Here is a 17,721-nt window from a genome sequence, read left to right on the forward strand (position 1 = left end):
TAGTAGAGACGGGGTCTCACCATATTGGCCTGGCTGGTCTTGAACTCCTGACCTCAAGCGATCCACGTGCCTTGGCTTCAAGAACAATTATTTTTAACTAAGCTTTTAAAATTGTCTTTGACAGAACTCTGTTCCATAAGGAATCTTAGATAAGCCTCTTTTTTTTTTTCATATGGAGTCTTGCTCTGTTGCCCAGGCTGGAGTGCAGTGGTGCAATCTCAGCTCACTGCAACCTCCGCCCCCGGGTTCAAGTGATTCTCCCACCTCAGCCTCCCGAGTAGCTGGGACTACTGGCACGTGCCACGACACCCGGCTAATTTTTGTGGTTTTTTTTAGTAGAGACGGGGTTTTACCATGTTAGCCAGGATGGTCTCAATCTCCTGACCTCGTGATCTGCCCGCCTTGGCCTCCCAAAGTGCTGGGATTACAGGCATGAACCACAGTTTTGGCCAGGTAAGACTTTTTTTTAAAGCCGAACCCAGCCATGGGTTTGTACCATCAAATACCTATGAGTTGGGTAAATTTCCTCTTTTCTCGAGGTCCCAAGATAACCTGGGGCTCCTGGGCCTGTTAGAAAGCAACATTCTTTACTTACCTATCAGGAGCCCTGTACAGGGACTGTGTAGACAAGGTATGGAGGCCAGTTTTCCCAAGGGAGGTAATGCATTGTGAAGGACCTTTGGCAGCTTAAGACTCGGTGGCAAATGAGACATTCACTGGGGTCAGAAGTGGTCTTGTTGCTGTTCTCTACCAGCTGCTGCAATTTCATGGTCTCTGACCCGGGCTTGGTGGTCCCACTCCCTTGAAAGCCGCCAACCCTTGGGGAATTATGGTTTGGCCCCACCCCAGGGAGTGTGGGTCCACTCTCACTTTCTGGAGAAAGCCCAGCAATGAGCCACCCATGTGGTCATTGGGGTTAGCGCCCGAAGAAAGATTTTGAGATGGTTCTATGCAGGGGGTCCTTGTTACAAGGACAAATTTGCTGTCTAAAGAGAGACTGGATTCATCTATGGGGACAGGTACAGAGAGTGCGTGGGGTGACATTGCCTACCACCATTTGGTTCTGGAACTTGGCAAACAGCTGGGGATTTGCCTTCACCTGGGGATATTGATGAAAGTGTACCTTCAGGTTACCCTTGGTGGTGAAGCCGTGACCACACACAGAGAACATGAAGGGTCTCTCTCCAGTATGCATGTGGGAATGGATCTGCAAGGAGATACCAGTCTCCCAAACCTTGCTACAGTTCTTACAGTTGTGCTTGTAGAGGATGGCCTCGTCTTTGGGTTCGACATACATCTCAGATGTTTGGTGGCTTATCTTTCTCTTTCTTGGATGGGTATAATGCCACAGTAGAGAAAGGACTCTGGAAGAGCACAGAACCCAAGCCCGAGGTAGTAAAGCACTTGGGAGCTGAGACACAATGTTCAGGATCACACGTGTCCTATCCAGCTTCAGGGTGAAGGGTGTCAGCCATGGGGTCACAGAGCTAGCAGCAGAAGGGAAATTGGTGAGATAGCTTGGCTTGTTTAAGGTGTCCAGGGACAGACCTTGGCTTCCAGCTTTCTGGCTGAGCAAAGCCACAGCTGCAGAAACTTGCTTGGACATGTGGCTATCTAAGGTCTTCAGGGTATTAGCTTGAGTGGAGGATGTGGGAGGCCCATGAGTTCACTTGAATGCAGATCTGCTCAGTGAGCTGGATCTGCTGTCGTTGAAAAGATGCTGTTGGCGCTGGGCAGAGGGGCCAGCAGCACATATGAGCTCAACTGATTTACCACTCCCTTGTCTCCTTGTAATGCCTGAAGAGTCACATTAATATTGGCCTCTTTGCCTTTGGGTAAATAGCTTATGTTCTGGGGTGCGGATGGTAGGGCAGTCTCTGTCTTTAAGTGCAAGACAGACTCTGCACCCAGCTTCTCCTTTATGTCCCCTTAGTTGCCACCATTTTCCTTGGGACTGTCGCTGCTTGAACTGGGTGACTGGTGGCTTGGTACAGCTGTACAAAAGTCCTCTGAAGGCACTGGCTCCATGCTGTCATTCATGGGGAGGACAGGTGGATTTTTAGTGCGATTTTTCTTATGTTCCAAGAATTCAGAGATGCTAACGAATTCTGCACAGCATTTCTTAGAGATGTGAGTTTCCTACCCATGAAGCTGCTTTACCATCACTTTGTCCTCATTCACTTCATCACCATTCCCTGGGTGGTTCATTGGAGCACCTGGCTTGTTAAGATGATGGCTTGGAAAAGGGTGAAAATAGAGATGTGGAGAAACGGATATAGGTTGGGTGGTAGGGGTAAGGAGAGTTAGAGAGAAATATAGAACACTAATATATCTTCATCTTGCAAAGTAAGTTGTTAAGGAGATACTATCTATGGTTGATTAAACAGAAAATATAAGTGGATGTATGTTATTTAAAGTGAAAAAGATTCCTATTAGAGGAAATAAAAATAATGCTACAACTTTATTGGAAGGAGTGGATGGAAGGTAGGAATGGTGGAATTGAGCTTAATCCTCATCTCTGGCTGGGCATGGGGGCTCACACCTGTAATCCCAGCAATTTGGGAGGCTGAGGTGGGCAGATCCCTCGAGCCCAGGAGTTTGAGATCAGTCTGGGCAACTGATGAAACCCCATCTCTACAACAAAAACAAAATATATACAAAAAATCAGTCAGATATGATGGTGCACAACTGTGGTCCCAGCTACTCAGGAGATTGAGGCAGGAAGATCACCTGAGCCTGGGGAGGTCAAGGTGGCAGTGAGCTATGCTGGTGCCACTGCACTCCAGCCTAGGCGACAGAGTGAGACTGTTTCAAAAACAATTCCTTGTCTCTCATAGCATTAATAGATAATGTCAAAAAAGAAATATAAGCCAGGTGCAGTGGCTTATGTCTGTAATTCTAGCACTTTGGGGGGCCAACGTGGGAGGATCTCTTGAGCCCAGGAGTTTGAGACCACCCTGGGCAACATAGGGAGATCCTGTCTCTATGAAAATTTAAAAAGTTAGTCGGGTATGGTGGCGGTGGAGTGCCCATGTGGTCCTAGCTACTAGGGAAACTGAGGTGGGAGGATGGCTTGAGTCCAGGAGGTTGAGGCTGCAGTGAACTGTGATCACTGGCATGGGTGACAGAAATATACAGGCAGGGACAAAATATATATATATCTATATTTTTTTTGAGTTGGAGTCTCGCTCTGTCACCCGGGCTGGAATGTGATGGCGAGATCTCGGCTCACTGCGACCTCTGCCTCCCAGGTTCAAGTGATTCTCCTGCCTCAGCCTCCCGAGTAGCTGGGATTACAGGTGCATGCCGCCACACCCAGCTAATTTTTTTGTATCTTTAGTAGAGACGGGGTTTCACTATGTTGGCCGGGCTGGTCTCAAACTCCTGACCTTGTGATCCACCTGCCTTGGCCTCCCAAAGTTCTGGGATTACAGGCGTGAGACACCACACCCAGCCAAGGCAGGGACAAATTTGAGGAATTTTTTAGAAGGTAAAATTTGCAGGACTTGGCTGGGCGCGATGGCTCACACCTGTAATCCCAGCAGTTTGGGAGGCCAAGGTGGGCGGGTCACCTGAGGTCAGGAGTTCAAGACCAGACTGGCCAACATGGTGAAACCCCGTCTCTACAAAAATACAAAAATTAGCCAGGGATGATGACGGGTGCCTGTACTTCCAGCTACTCAGGAGGCTGAGGCAGGAGAGTCTCTTGAACCCAGGAGACGGAGGTTGCAGTGAGCCGAGATTGCACCATTGCACTCCAGCCTGGGTTACAGAGCGAGACTCTGTAAAAAAAAAAATAAAATAAAATAAAATAAAATAAAATAAAATAAAATAAAATTGTAGGACTTAGTGATTAACCTAATACAGCGAATAAGGGAGAGGGAGGAGGCAAAGGTGATTTGAAGAGTTCTATCTTGAGTGATTGGGCGGATGTGATATCACAGCTGGAGTAAAGAATATGGCGTACTATCTAGTTCCAGAGGGGAGATGATGTAGTGGTTAATTTTATGTGTCAACTTGAGTGGAACAAAGGGTGTCCAGATATTTGGCTAAATATCATTCTGTGGGTGTCTGTGAGGGTGGTTGTAGATGAGATTAACACTTACATTGGTAGACTGAGTAAAACTGATTGCTTTCCTCAGTGTGGGTGAGTCTCTTCCAATCTGTTGGAGGCCTTTATGGAACAAAAGACAGGGTAGGGGAGAATTCATTTTCTCTGCCTGATTGTTTCTGAGCTGGGACACTGGTCTTCTCTTGCAGCTGAACTGGAACTTACACCTTGCTTCTCCTTGTTCTCAGGAGACTTGGACTGGAACTATACCACCAGCTCTCTTGGATCTCTGGCTTGCAGATGGCACATCATGGGACTTCTCAGTCTCCACCACTGCATGAGCCAATTCCTTATAATAAATCTCTGTCTCTCTCATTATATATATAACCCTCAATAACCTTGACTAATACACAAGATAAATTCAGTTTTAATTGTATGTGAGGCATTGTAGTGGAGATACATACTAGATACCCACACACAAGTGGGCAGAGGTCTGGGATCAAAATATCTATTTGGAAATCTTCAGCATATGGGTGATAGTTGAAATCATAAACGTGGTTGAACTCTTCTGGGACTCTCATATATTGTAATAGGATGAAACATGGAAAGAATAGATACAGATACATGTAGGCTGGTTAATCTGATGGTTGGAATGTGGACTTCATATTCGAGGTACTTGGTGTGTGTGTGTGTGTGTGTATTTGCTTATAATGAAGTCAATTGTTCAGTAATGTGCATATAATAAATTCCGTAGTGTGTGTTGTTCAGTCACTCAACTAATTTTTAAAACTCTTCTGCTAAAGCTCTGAGTTGAAAGAACTCATGGTGGTGTTGTTATACATAAGTATCTTTACTTGATAGACCTCATTGATTACAGTCAGGATTCTGGTAGATAAATTGGGCAGATGAGATGAACTCCTAACGCTTCTCTGGTGCTGTCTGAATAAGGCCTGTGTTTGTCTGGCTGTGCCATACATTTTATTTTCTCTTTCATTCATTTGTAAGCCTCAGCAACAACCCCCTTCTCCAACACCTTGATGTAAATTGCCTTCATACTCTAATAGAACTTGAGAATGTTGTTAAGCCCAAACTATGATATCCTGATGTTTCCATAGTAACTAATGCACACCAAGGGGGAAAAGATGGAGAATAAATGAGAATAGCATTTTAACAAAATAAGTGAGGGGCAAAGAGGCTTTAGACATGTTATTACCTCTTGTTTAGGAATATGGAAATATTCATCTCCTTAATAATGGGGTTATAAAAGTTGCTACAATGAGACTTGTCAGTAGCCATTTATATTTCATTTTTCTCTATAATCGTCGTCATCAAAAGCAGTTAAATGCTTCTCTGCCCAACAATACTGTAGAGAGTGAGTTAAATGGACATAGTTACCATTTTCCTGTGAACCTGCAATCAGAATAGGACAGGGTAGGCCAGTGTCTGTATTCTCGTCTCCCAGGCAGAGTTTTGACCTAGTGGATATTAGGAGGAATGGCGATTCAAAGAAGACAAATCAATGTTGTGGCATTTGTTTGCTTTGATACAAGACTTTACTAGCATCTCAGCACTTCCTTGGTTAAAGGGTGCGAGAATAGGATGCTGCTGTTTCTTCTTTCCTATTTCGTAAGAAGGAGGCTTTCTGTAGGCCAGGAAGAGGGCACTCTCAAATAATCAAATTGGTTGGCACCTTGATCTGGGACTTCCAGTCTCCAGAACTCTGAGAAAATATATTTGCGTTGTTTAAGCCAGTGAGTCTGTGGTATTTGGTTATGGCAGCCTGAGCAGCCTATACAACAGTCAGTGTACATGCACAACCAATTAAGCTATTGTTAGATAGGAATAGATTTAGTAAGGGTGAAGAGATGACTTTTTATTTTATGTATTTATTTGAGACAGAGTCTCTCTGTCATCTAGGATGGAGTGCAGTGGTGTGATCATGGCTCACATTAGCCTTGACCTTCCAAGCTCAAGTGATCCTCCCACCTCAGTCTCCCAAGTAGCTAGGACCACAGGCATGTGCCACCATGTCTGGCTAATTTTTGTATTCTTTGTGGAGATGGGGTTTCACCATGTTGCCCAGGCTGGTCTTGAACTCCCTCTTGCCTCGACCTCCTAAAGTGTTGGGATTATAGGTGTGAGCCACCATGCCCAGCCTGATATTTTTATTTTAGAATTAGAGAGATTAGGCCAGGCACGGCGTCTCACGCCTTTGGGAGGCCAAGGTGGGTGGATCACTTGAGGTCAGGAGTTTGAGGCCAGCCTGACCAACATGATGAAACCCTGCCTCTACTAAAAATACAGAAATTAGCCGGGTGTGGTGGTGCGTGCCTGTAATCCCAGCTACTAAGGAGGCTAAGGCAGGAGAATCGCTTGAACCTGGAAGGTGGAGGTTGCAGTGAGCTGAGATCATGCTATTGCATTCCAGCCTGGATGACAGAGCAAGACTCTGTCTAAAAAAAAAAAAAAAAATAGAGAGATTACATTGCCACAGATAAGTGTAATAACTGATGGGATATCTATCTAACTCAGAACAGAAACACAGAGAGTAGAGGGACAGAAAGTATACGGAATAGCTCCAGGTAAGGTAGATAGCATGACTGGGATTCTGCTTAGCCTGATACCTTCCCCATTTAGAAGAGAAAGGTTAAAAAGCACATTCTTCTTCTTTATCTTCTTCTTCTTCTTCTTTTTTTTCATACTCACATCACCTTTTGAAATTAGTCTTCAGTTTAGCTTTTGTGCAAATGAATTCAGAGATTAGAAGCAAGATGTGTTGGGAGGTGCCAGTAGAGTGAGGCTCATCAGTGGGAATGAAAACTAATTTCCTGGACTTGCCTGGGGAAGGTATATTAGAATGGGGGCCATTTGTTCTCAATGTTCAACTCCCACTTATCAGTGAGAACATGCGGTGTTTGGTTTTCTGTTCCTGTGTTAGTTTGCTGAGGATGATGGTTTCCAGCTTCATCCATATCTCTGCCAAGGACATGATCTCATTCCTTTTTATGGCTGCATAGTATTCCATGGTGTATACATACCACATTTTCTTTATCCTGTCTATCATTGATGGGCATTTGGGTTGGTTCCACAAACCTGCATGTTCTGCACATGTGTCCCATTTTTTTTTTTTAAGAAGAAATAAAGAAAAAAGAAAAGACAAAAAAAAAAAAAAAGAATGGGGACCATTTGTCTTGGATGGCCAGAGGTTTGGTAGACATCCTCAAGTTTAGACAGGCCTTAGAAGTCAGATGAAAAAGGAGTGTATCTTCATGTTAGACTCTCAGTTTGGACAAGGGAAATTTCAGTGTGTGTGTATATGTGTGTGTGTGTGTGTGTGTTTAAAATTTGTGACATTTGGTCTTATAGTCACTGGGAAAAGGCAGAAATTTTGAGGAAAAGGAGTTCTCAATAAAGCATTCTTTTACCCCAAGGTATTTGGTCTCTGTCCTTATTATACCCAAATTAAAACAAGACAGGGAACTATGTATTCCTTGATGAAATGGTCTTCTTCACTTGTAATCTGTATTAGAGTACTTAAAACTCCTGATCAATCAATTATATATCGTACATTGAAATGTAATTAAAATTTTGTCACTGCAACTTTTTCAGACCTCCAATTATCCTTATTTATTTTTTGAGACAGAATCTCCCTCTGTTTCCTGGGTGGGAGTACAGTGGTGTGATTATAGCTGACAGCAGCCTTGACCTCCTGGGCTCAAGCGATCCTCCCAGGCTCAAGCAATCCTCCCAGTTCAGCCTCCCAAGTAGCTGAGACTACAGGTGTGCACCACTTTGGCCAGCTAATTTTTTGACTTTTTTGTAGAGATGGGGATCTTGCCACGTTGCCCAGACTGACATTGAACTCCTTGGCTCAAGTGATCCACCTGCCTTGGCCTTCCAAAGTGCTGGGATTACAGGTGTGAACCACCACACCTGACCTAATTTCTTTTTAGTCTTTTCACAGTGTGGTATTCAGAGTCTAATAGATTGCTGAAATACATATTTAATACCTCAGTTTTAAATATAAGAAATATGATAATATTACATCCAATTGTAGCTGTGTAGAGGTTTGACTTAAGATCCAAATAGTATAGCTTGGCCGGGCACAGTGGCTCATGCCTGTAATCCCAGCACTTTGGGAGGCCGAGATGGGCGGATCACCTGAGTCAGGAGTTCAAGACCAGTCTGGCCAACATGGAGAAATTCCGTCTCTACTAAAAATATAAAAATGAGCCGGGTGTGTTGGGACATGCCTGTAATCCCAGCTACTTGGGAGGCTGAGGCAGGAGAATTGCTGGAATCCAGCAGGCGGAGGTTGCAGTGAGCTGAGATCGTGCCGCTGCACCCCAGCCTGGGCAACAAGAGCAAGACTCTGTCTCAAAAAATAAAAGTATAGCTTTGTACAATATACTGATATAAAATTAATATTTTCGTATAGCTAATATATGCACATGGAGCAAAGTTCCAAAGTTACCAAAGGGCATACACTGAATATTAGGTCTCTCTTTCTCCCTTATTTCCAAGTTCTCCAGTTCCTTCCCCTGAAGGTAACCACTATTACAAGTTTCTTATGTTTCCTTTTACAGATATTCCACAGTGCATTGATTCTGGAACAGGACATTTCCCCCTCCTTAGCAAGCTCTCAGTACCTGGCAGCAAAAAAGTGTTGCTCTTCAAGGTGAAAAACTAATGTTCCAAGTAGTAGCATGGAACAGTGACCACCCTTGTTCCTTCTCAAACTCCTCCTTAGAAATCATATTCCCAGACCAGATCAGCAGACATTTGTCTAAACCACTTCTAGCTGGGCATAACATGAACACAGACACCTTTATCATGAGTGTACAAGAACCCGAACACCTAACACATCCAGACGTTTAATATTTATTTATTGCATATGTGTATAAAAAGTAGGTGCTTTTGGTAGGTTGTTGAGCAAGGAGGGGGTTGCGGTTTTATGCAAGATGGAATCAGGGAGAAATTGTTGACTCTTTTCCAAGAAGTTGGAGAGAATTTCATCAAAGAGGTGCTGTGTAAATGACAGAAAGGAGATGTAGAGAAGGCATTACAGTATGAGTTGTGGTCTGGGAGAAATGTTGGAATTGGGGTTTGGGATAAAAGAAAGACGGTAGTGTTGAGTGTTGACTCGTGAAGAGCAAGGGGAGGCATTAGATTGGCAGGAAGAGGCAGTGAAGGGAGAGTGAGGTAATATGGGATTTGCATTTGTAGATAATGAAGGCTTGTACAGGACCTGTGGACAGAAGTCAGTAAAGAACTCTGTATTTACTATGCTTCCTATATTCCTAGCACTGCAGTCGGAACTATTACTTGGTCTAGAATTTTTCTCTAACCGAGGCGCTAAAGAATAGATTGTGGGTCTGGGTGCTGTGGCTCACGCCTGTAATCCCAGCACTTTGGGAGGTCGAGGTGGGTGGATTGCCACGGAGGCCAGGGAGTCTGAGACCAGCCTGGCCAACATGGTGAAACCCCATCTCTACTAAAAATACAAAAAATTAGCCAGGCATGGTGGTGCATGCCTGTGTAATTCCAGCTACTCGAGGCTGAGGCAGGAGAATCGCTGAACACAGGAGGTGGAGGTTGCAGTGAGCCGAGATCGTGCCATTGCACTCCAGCCTGGGCTTACAGAGTAAGACACTGTCTCAAAAAGAGAGAGAGAGAGAAAGAAAAAAAAAAGAATGTATTGTGGGATAGTATAGTGGGTTTCCTATATCATGTTCTTCTCATAGGTTGACTCTGTTTACTAAACAGTCATACTACTCCCTAATAACTTGTTTTGCATCTATGATCCGCACATTTATGTAAAGCAGGGTTCCTTAGCCTCACCCCTATTGGCATTCTGGTTTGAATAATTCTTTGTTGCGGCAAGCTGTTCTGTGCATTGTAAGATGCTTAATAGCATCCTTGATGCCAGTAACACTCTCCCAAAAATGTCTCTAGACATTGGCAAATATCCCTTGGGAAGGGAGCAAAATCACCCTCATGGAGAACCACTAGTATAAAGCCCCACAAACTTATGTTTTTTGTTCTGTAAATTCCCCCCACCTTTTTATTTATTTATTTATTTTTTCTTTTTGAGATGGAGTTTTGCTCTTGTTGCCCAGGCTGGAGTGCAATGGCATGATCTTGGCTCATTGTAACCTCTGCCTCCCAGGTTCAAGCGATTCTCCTGCCTCAGCCTCCCGAGTAGCTGGGATTACAGGCATGCGCCACTATGTCCAGCTATTTTTGTATTTTTAGTAGAGACGGGGTTTCTCCATGTTGGTCAGGCTGGTCTCAAACTCCCAACCTCAGGTGATCCGCCTGCCTCAGCCTCCCAAAAAACCCCTTTTAAAAAATTAACATCTAAGCTGGATGTGGTGGTGCTCATCTGTAGTCCCAGGTACTCCAGAGGCTGAGGTGGGAGGATCTCTTCAGCCCAGGAATTAAAGGCTATAGTGCACCATGATTGAGCCTGTGAATAGTCACTGCACTCCAGCCTGGGGAACACAGTAAGACCCTGTCTCAAAAAATCAACATTTAAAAATCTTTATCAAAATAATGCATTGGGCTGGGTAAGGTGGCTCCCACCTATAATCCTAGCACTTTGGGAGTCTGAGAAGGGTGGATTGCTTAAGCCCAGGAGTTCAAGACCAGCTTGGGCAACATAGCAAGACCCCCATCTCTACAAAAAAATTTTCAAAAATTAGCTGGGCATGGGGGTGTGCACCTATAGTCCTAGTTACTCAGGAGGCTGAGGTGGGACAATGATTTGAGCCTGGGAGGTTGAGGTTGCAGTGAGCCAAGATTGCAGCACTGCACTCCAGCCTGGGTGACAGAGTGAGACTCTGTCTGAAAAACAAAAACAAATAGAGTAGCCAGGGAAAACCTCTCTGAGAAGTGAACATTTGAGTAAGGACCTGAAGAAGGTGATAGAGAAAGCCATACAAATGTCTAGGGAAGGATAATTCTAGGCAGAAAGAACGGCTGGTGCCAAGGTCCTGAGGTGGGAACATGTCCAGTTTGCTCAAGGAACAGCAAGGAGGCTCCTGGGGCTGGTGAGGAATGAGCAAGGGGGAGTAGCAGGAGCTGCAGGGGTTGGGGGATGGTGAGGCAGACAGATGATGGCATAAGGCCTAGTAAACCATTGTCATGGCTTTGGCCTTTGTTCTGAGTGAGATAGCAAGCCATTGGACAAGTCATGGGTGGAAGTAGGTTTCAAAAGAATCTCTCTAGCTGCTCTGTGAATAACAGACTAAAAGGCGGTTGGGGGGAAGCAGGGAAACCAGTAAGGGGAATGTTGCAATAATCCATTTTTTTCTGAATCCTTCCTTGGTTTACCAGCTCTAGACATCCTCTATTGACCTCCTGCTCTGATAGGTGGGGATTTAGCTCACTTCTGCTGCAGTGCTGCCTTTTTCTTCCTCCTAATATATCACTAATTTTAATTTCTCTGTTTGGGTTCCTTCCCCAGAGGCAATCATTCTAATGGTATCTTTTTGTTTGTATGCCTTTTTGGTTACCTTTGTGCCTTTTTTTTTTGAGACAAGGTCTCACTCTGTTGCCCAGGCTGGAGTGCAGTGATGTGATCACAGCTCACTGCAGCCTCGACTTCCTGGGCTTAAGTGATCCTCCCACCTCAGCCTTCTGAGTAGCTGGGATGACAGACTTGCACCACCAGGCCCAGCTAATTTTTAAATTTTTTTGTAGAGACAAGTGTCGCCATGTTGCCCAAATTAGTCTTGAACTCCTGGGCTCCAGCAATCCACCACCTCAGGCTCCCAAAGCCCTGTGATTACAGGCATGAGCCACTGTGCCTGACCTCTTTGTGCCTTTATACAAGGTATGTAAACCTCTATTTCTTGTTCACCTATAGATAATATCTCTAATTGTACACTTTTTTAAAATTAGAGTATTAATGCCACTATACATCCTTCCACCTCCCCTAATTCTGTCTACTTTCCAACTTCTGTAAGCTATCGCTTGTACATTAAGTTTGTTAGCATTTCCTTTATACTTTGTAATCATAGTTAAATTTCCTGTGATTTGTCTCTAGGTTAGATTCCAAAAGTTGAAAACCAATAAAGATAGTGTTTACATTATTATAAGTATATAAATATTTTTCAGTGTAAAGCCAAGGGATGTGCCTTGATTGCATTTTCTTCTTTATAGTTCCAATGTCACAATTTCCATCAATTACTCTTTATCATTCCATGTTCTAGCTGCCTTTATTATTAGAAAATGGCATTCTTGCTTGCCTTTTTTTTGTAGTTAAGCTAGATATACGCCTTCTTTACCATATCTCTGCTATCTTCCAGCTTCTTCCTTATTTTGTCTATTACTCAGAATAAAGTCTATTCTTCTTAAAGCCCACTTCCTGTGTTAATTCTTTTGTTGTTGTTGTTGTTGTTGTTGTTTATGGAGACAGAATCTTGCTCTGTTGCCCAGGCTGGAGTGCAGTGGTGTGATCTGGGCCCATTGCAACCTCTGCCTCCTGGGTTCAAGTGATTATCCTGCCTCAGCCTCCTGAGTAGCTGGGATTACAGGCATGCACCACCATGCCTGGCTAATTTTTGTATTTTTAGTAGAGACAGAGTTTCACCATGTTGGCCAGGGTGGTCTCGAACTCCTGTCCCTACTTGATCTGCTCACCTCAGCCTCCCAAAGTACTGGGATTACAGGTGCAAGCCACTGTACCTGGCCTGAAAGTTATATTTTATTAATGTAAATGTTAGGCTTAATATATAGGGGACACTTGCTTGTCAGCACACAGATAGTTAATTATTGAGAATATATATATATATATTTTTTAACAAGAGTGTTCTTTATTTGTACAAAGCATTACAATCTTCTCAGCATTCTTCACTCACAAACTTTTCACTATATTTATTTAACAAGTTAACAGTGTCAAACTACATGTTACTACCTGTCAAACCCCAAGTGCTCAACTTAGAGACAAACGAAAAGTGCTTGGAGCACTGAATGGAAACAGAAAAAGGCTAAGAAAGGCCAACAGAGATATTTTAGAAGCAGTTAAAGAGGATGGTTTGGGGCCGGGCACGGTGGCTCACGCCTGTAATCCTAGCACTTTGGGAGGCCGAGGCGGGCTGATCACAAGGTCAGGAGATGGAGACCATCCTGGCTAACACGGTGAAACTCCGTCTCTACTAAAAATACAAAAATTAGCCAGGTGCGGAGGCGGGCGCCTGTGGTCCCAGCTACTCAGGAGGCTGAGGCAGGAGAATGGCGTGGGCCCGGGAGGCGGAGCTTACAGTGAGCCGAGGTCGCGCCACTGCACTCCAGCCTGGGCGACAGAGCGAGACTCCGTCTCAAAAAAAAAAAAAAGAGGATGGTTTGGGGAGAGTTAGATTCCTGAGCAACATCAGATTTCCCTTAAGGTTCAGAGGGGCTTCACAAAATAATTTTTAGAAGATATGAGACAAAATTAGCTGGGCTTGGGGGCACGCATCTGTAGTCCCAGATACTCAGGAGGCTCAGGCAGGAGGATCACTGGACCTCAGGTGTTCAAGGATGCAGTGAGCTATGATCATGCCACTGCACTCCACCCTGGGCCAGAGTGAGACAGAGACCCCATCTCTAAAAAATATATATATATATATATATATATTTATATATATGTATAGATGTGTGTGTGTATATATGTATAGATATGTATAGATATAGATAAACAAACAAAGTTGGGCATGGTGGCTCATGCCTGTAATCCCAGCACTTTGGTAGGCCGAGGCGGGAGGATCATGAGGTCAAGAGATCGAGACCATACTGGCCAATATGGTGAAACCTTGTCTCTATTAAAATACAAAAAATTAGCCAGACATGGTGGCGTGCACTTGTAGTCCCAGCTACTTGAGATGCTGAGGTAGGGGAATCACTTGAACCCAGGAGGTGGAGGTTGCAGTGAGCCAAGATCATGCCACTGCACTCCAGCCTGGCTACAGAGCAAGGCTCCATCTCAAAAACAAACAAACAAACAAACAACAACAACAACAAACACAATGAGATTAGACCCAAGGAATCAAGAGATCAGAGGAACTCACACTTTGGAGTACTAAGCAGGTAATCAAAGCTCCTAGACTGACAGAAGTGAGAAAAGGAAGGAGAGGAGAAAATGGGATGGGGAGCAGAGGAGAGGCAGAAAAGAGAAAGGAAGTAAGAGGTGCAGAGGGAGGAAGCTGTGTCTAGAGGAAATAAAATTTGGAACTCATCATGAATTGAAGAATGAAAAGCCATAGTCACAAGTCTGGGAGATGGACTTCAAGAAGAGGAAGCCTGGGGTTTTACACTCTCCAGGAGGTGATGACAAATCCTAAAGCTGTACAGTAGCAGAGAGTAAGGTACATGTGACATTATGCCATCTGCTTTTGTAAAAGTAAGACACTGGCACCCTTGCTTGATGAATACCATTTTAAACTGCTGATTTAAGAACATTTGTGACCAGATTACCCCCACCCCAGCAGGTCGAACACCTACAGGCAATATAGAAAGGTTTTGAACCCAGTGGGTCTATGGAAAACAAAACCCAGTTAATGCTTCTGTCAAGTGAAGAGACAGAACAGATTTTGTTATTCTCCCACAGCATTTTAGTAGTTTCCTAAAGCTTACTCATTCTGACCAATCTTAGTAAGCTACTATTGTCAAAGACTGTGCAATCAAACATAGGCTGACCATAAGCAAAGCCCCAATTTTTCCTGAGCCTTGGCTGCCTCTGTGATCTGGAACACAGCAGGCAGCAATTATGGAAGTTATTATTACTTATTTGGGGGAATAGGAAAGACTGCGGATCAAAACCCACCTAACCATACATATAAGTAACCAAAAGTGATCAAACTGACTAATTTAGCCGGTCAGAATCCCTCTTGCCAAAAAGTCATAACCTTCAGATTGGTGAAGCAAAACAGGATTCTGCTACTCAGGTGCTTTGAGTTTAGGAAGTGCTGGTTTTGATGTCAGTTTTTATTCTGATCTTTTCAGGCACTTCTGCCTGAGACTACTCTGCCCAGCATTAAAAAGTTTCACAGAAACATGTAGCACATCTCATCCCAAGTGGTATCTTCCAAGGTGCCACAGTCTCCCACCCTATTCGGTTGTCTACTTCTTCCTCTTCATTCTGTTCTTCTTCCAGCCTTTCTTCATGTTCATCATTGTTCTCATCCCTGCTCTTGTCTTGCTCTTCCGAGTCTTTTTTTTTTTTGTCTTTGTCCTTCTTCTTTTGCTCTGAGGCCTCCTTCTTGCCTTTCTGCTCCTGCCTATATGCTTCCAGAGCTTCTTTTTTTAAAAAAAAATTATTTATTTATTTATTTTTTGAGACGGAGTCTCACTCTGTCGCCAGGCTGGAGTGCAGTGGTGCGATCTCGGCTCACTGCAACCTCTGCCTCCCGGGTTCAAGTGATTCCCCTGCCTCAGCCTCCTGAGTAGCTGGTGCTACAGGTGCGCACCACCACACCCGGCTGATTTTTGTATTTTTAGTAGAGACGGGGTTTCGCCATGTTGGCCAGGCTGGTCTCAAACTCCTGGCCCCAAGCAATCCACCTGCCTCAGCCTCCCAAAGTGCTGGGATTACAGGCGTGAGCCACCGTGCCCGGCCTCAAGAAAATATTTTAATGTAAAATTTCCATTGAAATATACCCACATATACGAAGGCAGTGGTCTGCTCTTTTCTGTATGAATGTCATATACCATTATTTTTAACAGTGGCATGGTACTGCACTATGTGGATTTCCAATAGTTAACGGCCTTTTTTGTTTGCTAATTTTTGCAATTACACATACACAATTATGCACATTCACAAACGATTGCAATGTGTGTAGTGAACATCTTTGAACATATATGTTTGAACATTTGTGCAAGTATTTCTAGATAGAAGTAGGATTATTGGGTCAGTGGTTGTGTAATGCAAAATGTTAAAAGATAAGGCCAAATAGCCCTGCTGAAAGATTTTTACCAATTTACTCCTGTACCAATAGTATTTGAGAAGCTACAACCCTTTGAGGCAAGATCTCCTTAAGAGGTTGGAGACTGTGCTATGCATAGTTGAGAATTTGACTTTGCACTGTTTTGTATTTACCTTTAATGACTTCATAGGCACAAGTCTTTTTGCCCCTAGAATATTTTAAGTTCCTTGGAGGCTGGGATCACGTCATATACTTCCTTGGTATTTCCCATATTGCCTAGTACAGGCTGAGAAAACTGTGGCTGCTTAATACATACTTCATGATTGACTGATAAACTGGTTCTATTTTTGGACTGCACAGTGATTGAGGTCAGCTCTTGGAATGAGAGAGCTGGGTGGAGTCAGAGACTAGGGTTGTGCCAGGTCAGTATCAGATGCTCTCACTTGCACATCAAGTTTAGACCGTAATCTGAGAATCTAAATGTATAAAGCACCTACTACAATCTCTGGCTCAGATGAGGTCCCCAATAAATGGTTTCTATTGCTGTTATGATTCTTTTTAATGAGAGGATTGTCTTAGGGCTGGTGTTGAGGGTTCAAGCATAGGACCTAAAGCCATCCCAGGCAGAGTCAGAAATCCACAGTCTAGAGATGAAGTCAAATTGGGAACCAGTGGGAGCAGCCATGCATCTGAGGCAGAAACAGAGACCTGGGTTTGGGCAGTTCAGGTGTATTGTGATAAACACTTTCCTGGCCATCTCAGGCTGTTTGTGTGTGTGTGTGTGTGCGTGTGTGTGTGTGTGTGTGTGTGTGGTGTGGGCGGTGGTGGGGGAGGGGGCTTTCTGCATGCTTGGCTTTCATACAGAAGTATCTTTTTTGTTTGTTTGTTTGTTTTTGAGATGGAGTCTTGCTCTGTCGCCCAGGCTGGAGTGCAGTGGCACAATCTCAGCCCACTGCAACCTTTGTCTCCAGTGTTGAAGCGATTCTTGTGCCTCAGCCTCCCAAGTAGCTGGGATTATAGGCACCTGCCACCAAGCCCAGCCAATTTTTGTGTTTTTATTACAGCCAGGGTCTTGCCATGTTGGTCAGGTTGGTCTTGAACTGCTGACCTCAGGTGATCCACCCACCTCAGCCTCCCAGAGTTCTGGGATTACGGGCATGAGCCACTGTGCCTGGCCATGCAAGGACGTCTTTAAGGTGCTGCTCAGTTCCCAAGAGAAGCCAACAATCTCAGCACAGGGCTGTGAACATAGGAGGTGCTCAGTGAAAGCAATCCCATTTACCTTTTGCCTGTTGAAACAGATAACGTGGCAGGAATGTCGATGATTTACTTGAGAAGATGAGGCTAAGGATCAGCCATTCTACTGGAAAGAGATTACTATCCAGGCTTTCCCCAGTCCCAGGTGGAGTAGGGGACTGGGAAACCCAGTCAGATAAGGATTCAATTCAGTGATGAATTTAGAGGCTATGAAAACGTAGTGGCACATGGATGACAAGGACTCTATACAGTGAAGAATGGGTCTCATTTTTTCTACCTCTCTACCCCAGTCAGCAGGGTGGCTAAGGGAGGGAGGTGGGAGGGGGCAGTAATGGAGATGGCATTATAACATACAGCATTGACTGTGTCTCTCTTCCATGCCAGACAGTTAGCACACAATTCCCTTTATAACTCCATGAAATAGGTATTAGCTTTATTTTACAGATGAAGAAATAGTCTCAGAAAGGATAAATTACTTGCCACAGGTTATACAAGCTATTACGTAGC

At 44.1% G+C, this 17,721-nt stretch overlaps 1 protein-coding gene across 1 annotated transcript; it reads right to left on the reverse strand.

The window, feature by feature from the left end:
• Window positions 1-483: 483 nt before the first annotated feature.
• Window positions 484-2,595, reverse strand: LOC110740410 (sal-like protein 4). Its single transcript, XM_021932670.2, has one exon. The coding sequence runs from the start codon at window positions 1,604-1,606 to the stop codon at window positions 1,004-1,006; it is 603 nt and encodes a 200-aa protein (XP_021788362.2). The 5' UTR covers window positions 1,607-2,595; the 3' UTR covers window positions 484-1,003.
• Window positions 2,596-17,721: the final 15,126 nt, after the last annotated feature.

Source organism: Papio anubis, chromosome X (assembly GCF_008728515.1).
Source record: "Papio anubis isolate 15944 chromosome X, Panubis1.0, whole genome shotgun sequence".
Classification (NCBI taxonomy): domain Eukaryota; kingdom Metazoa; phylum Chordata; class Mammalia; order Primates; family Cercopithecidae; genus Papio; species Papio anubis.

What these genes read in the sequence shown, in the direction of transcription:
- LOC110740410 (XM_021932670.2), bottom strand. Translation starts at nt 1,606, where the DNA reads ATGTCCAAGCAAGTTTCTGCAGCTGTGGCTTTGCTCAGCCAGAAAGCT.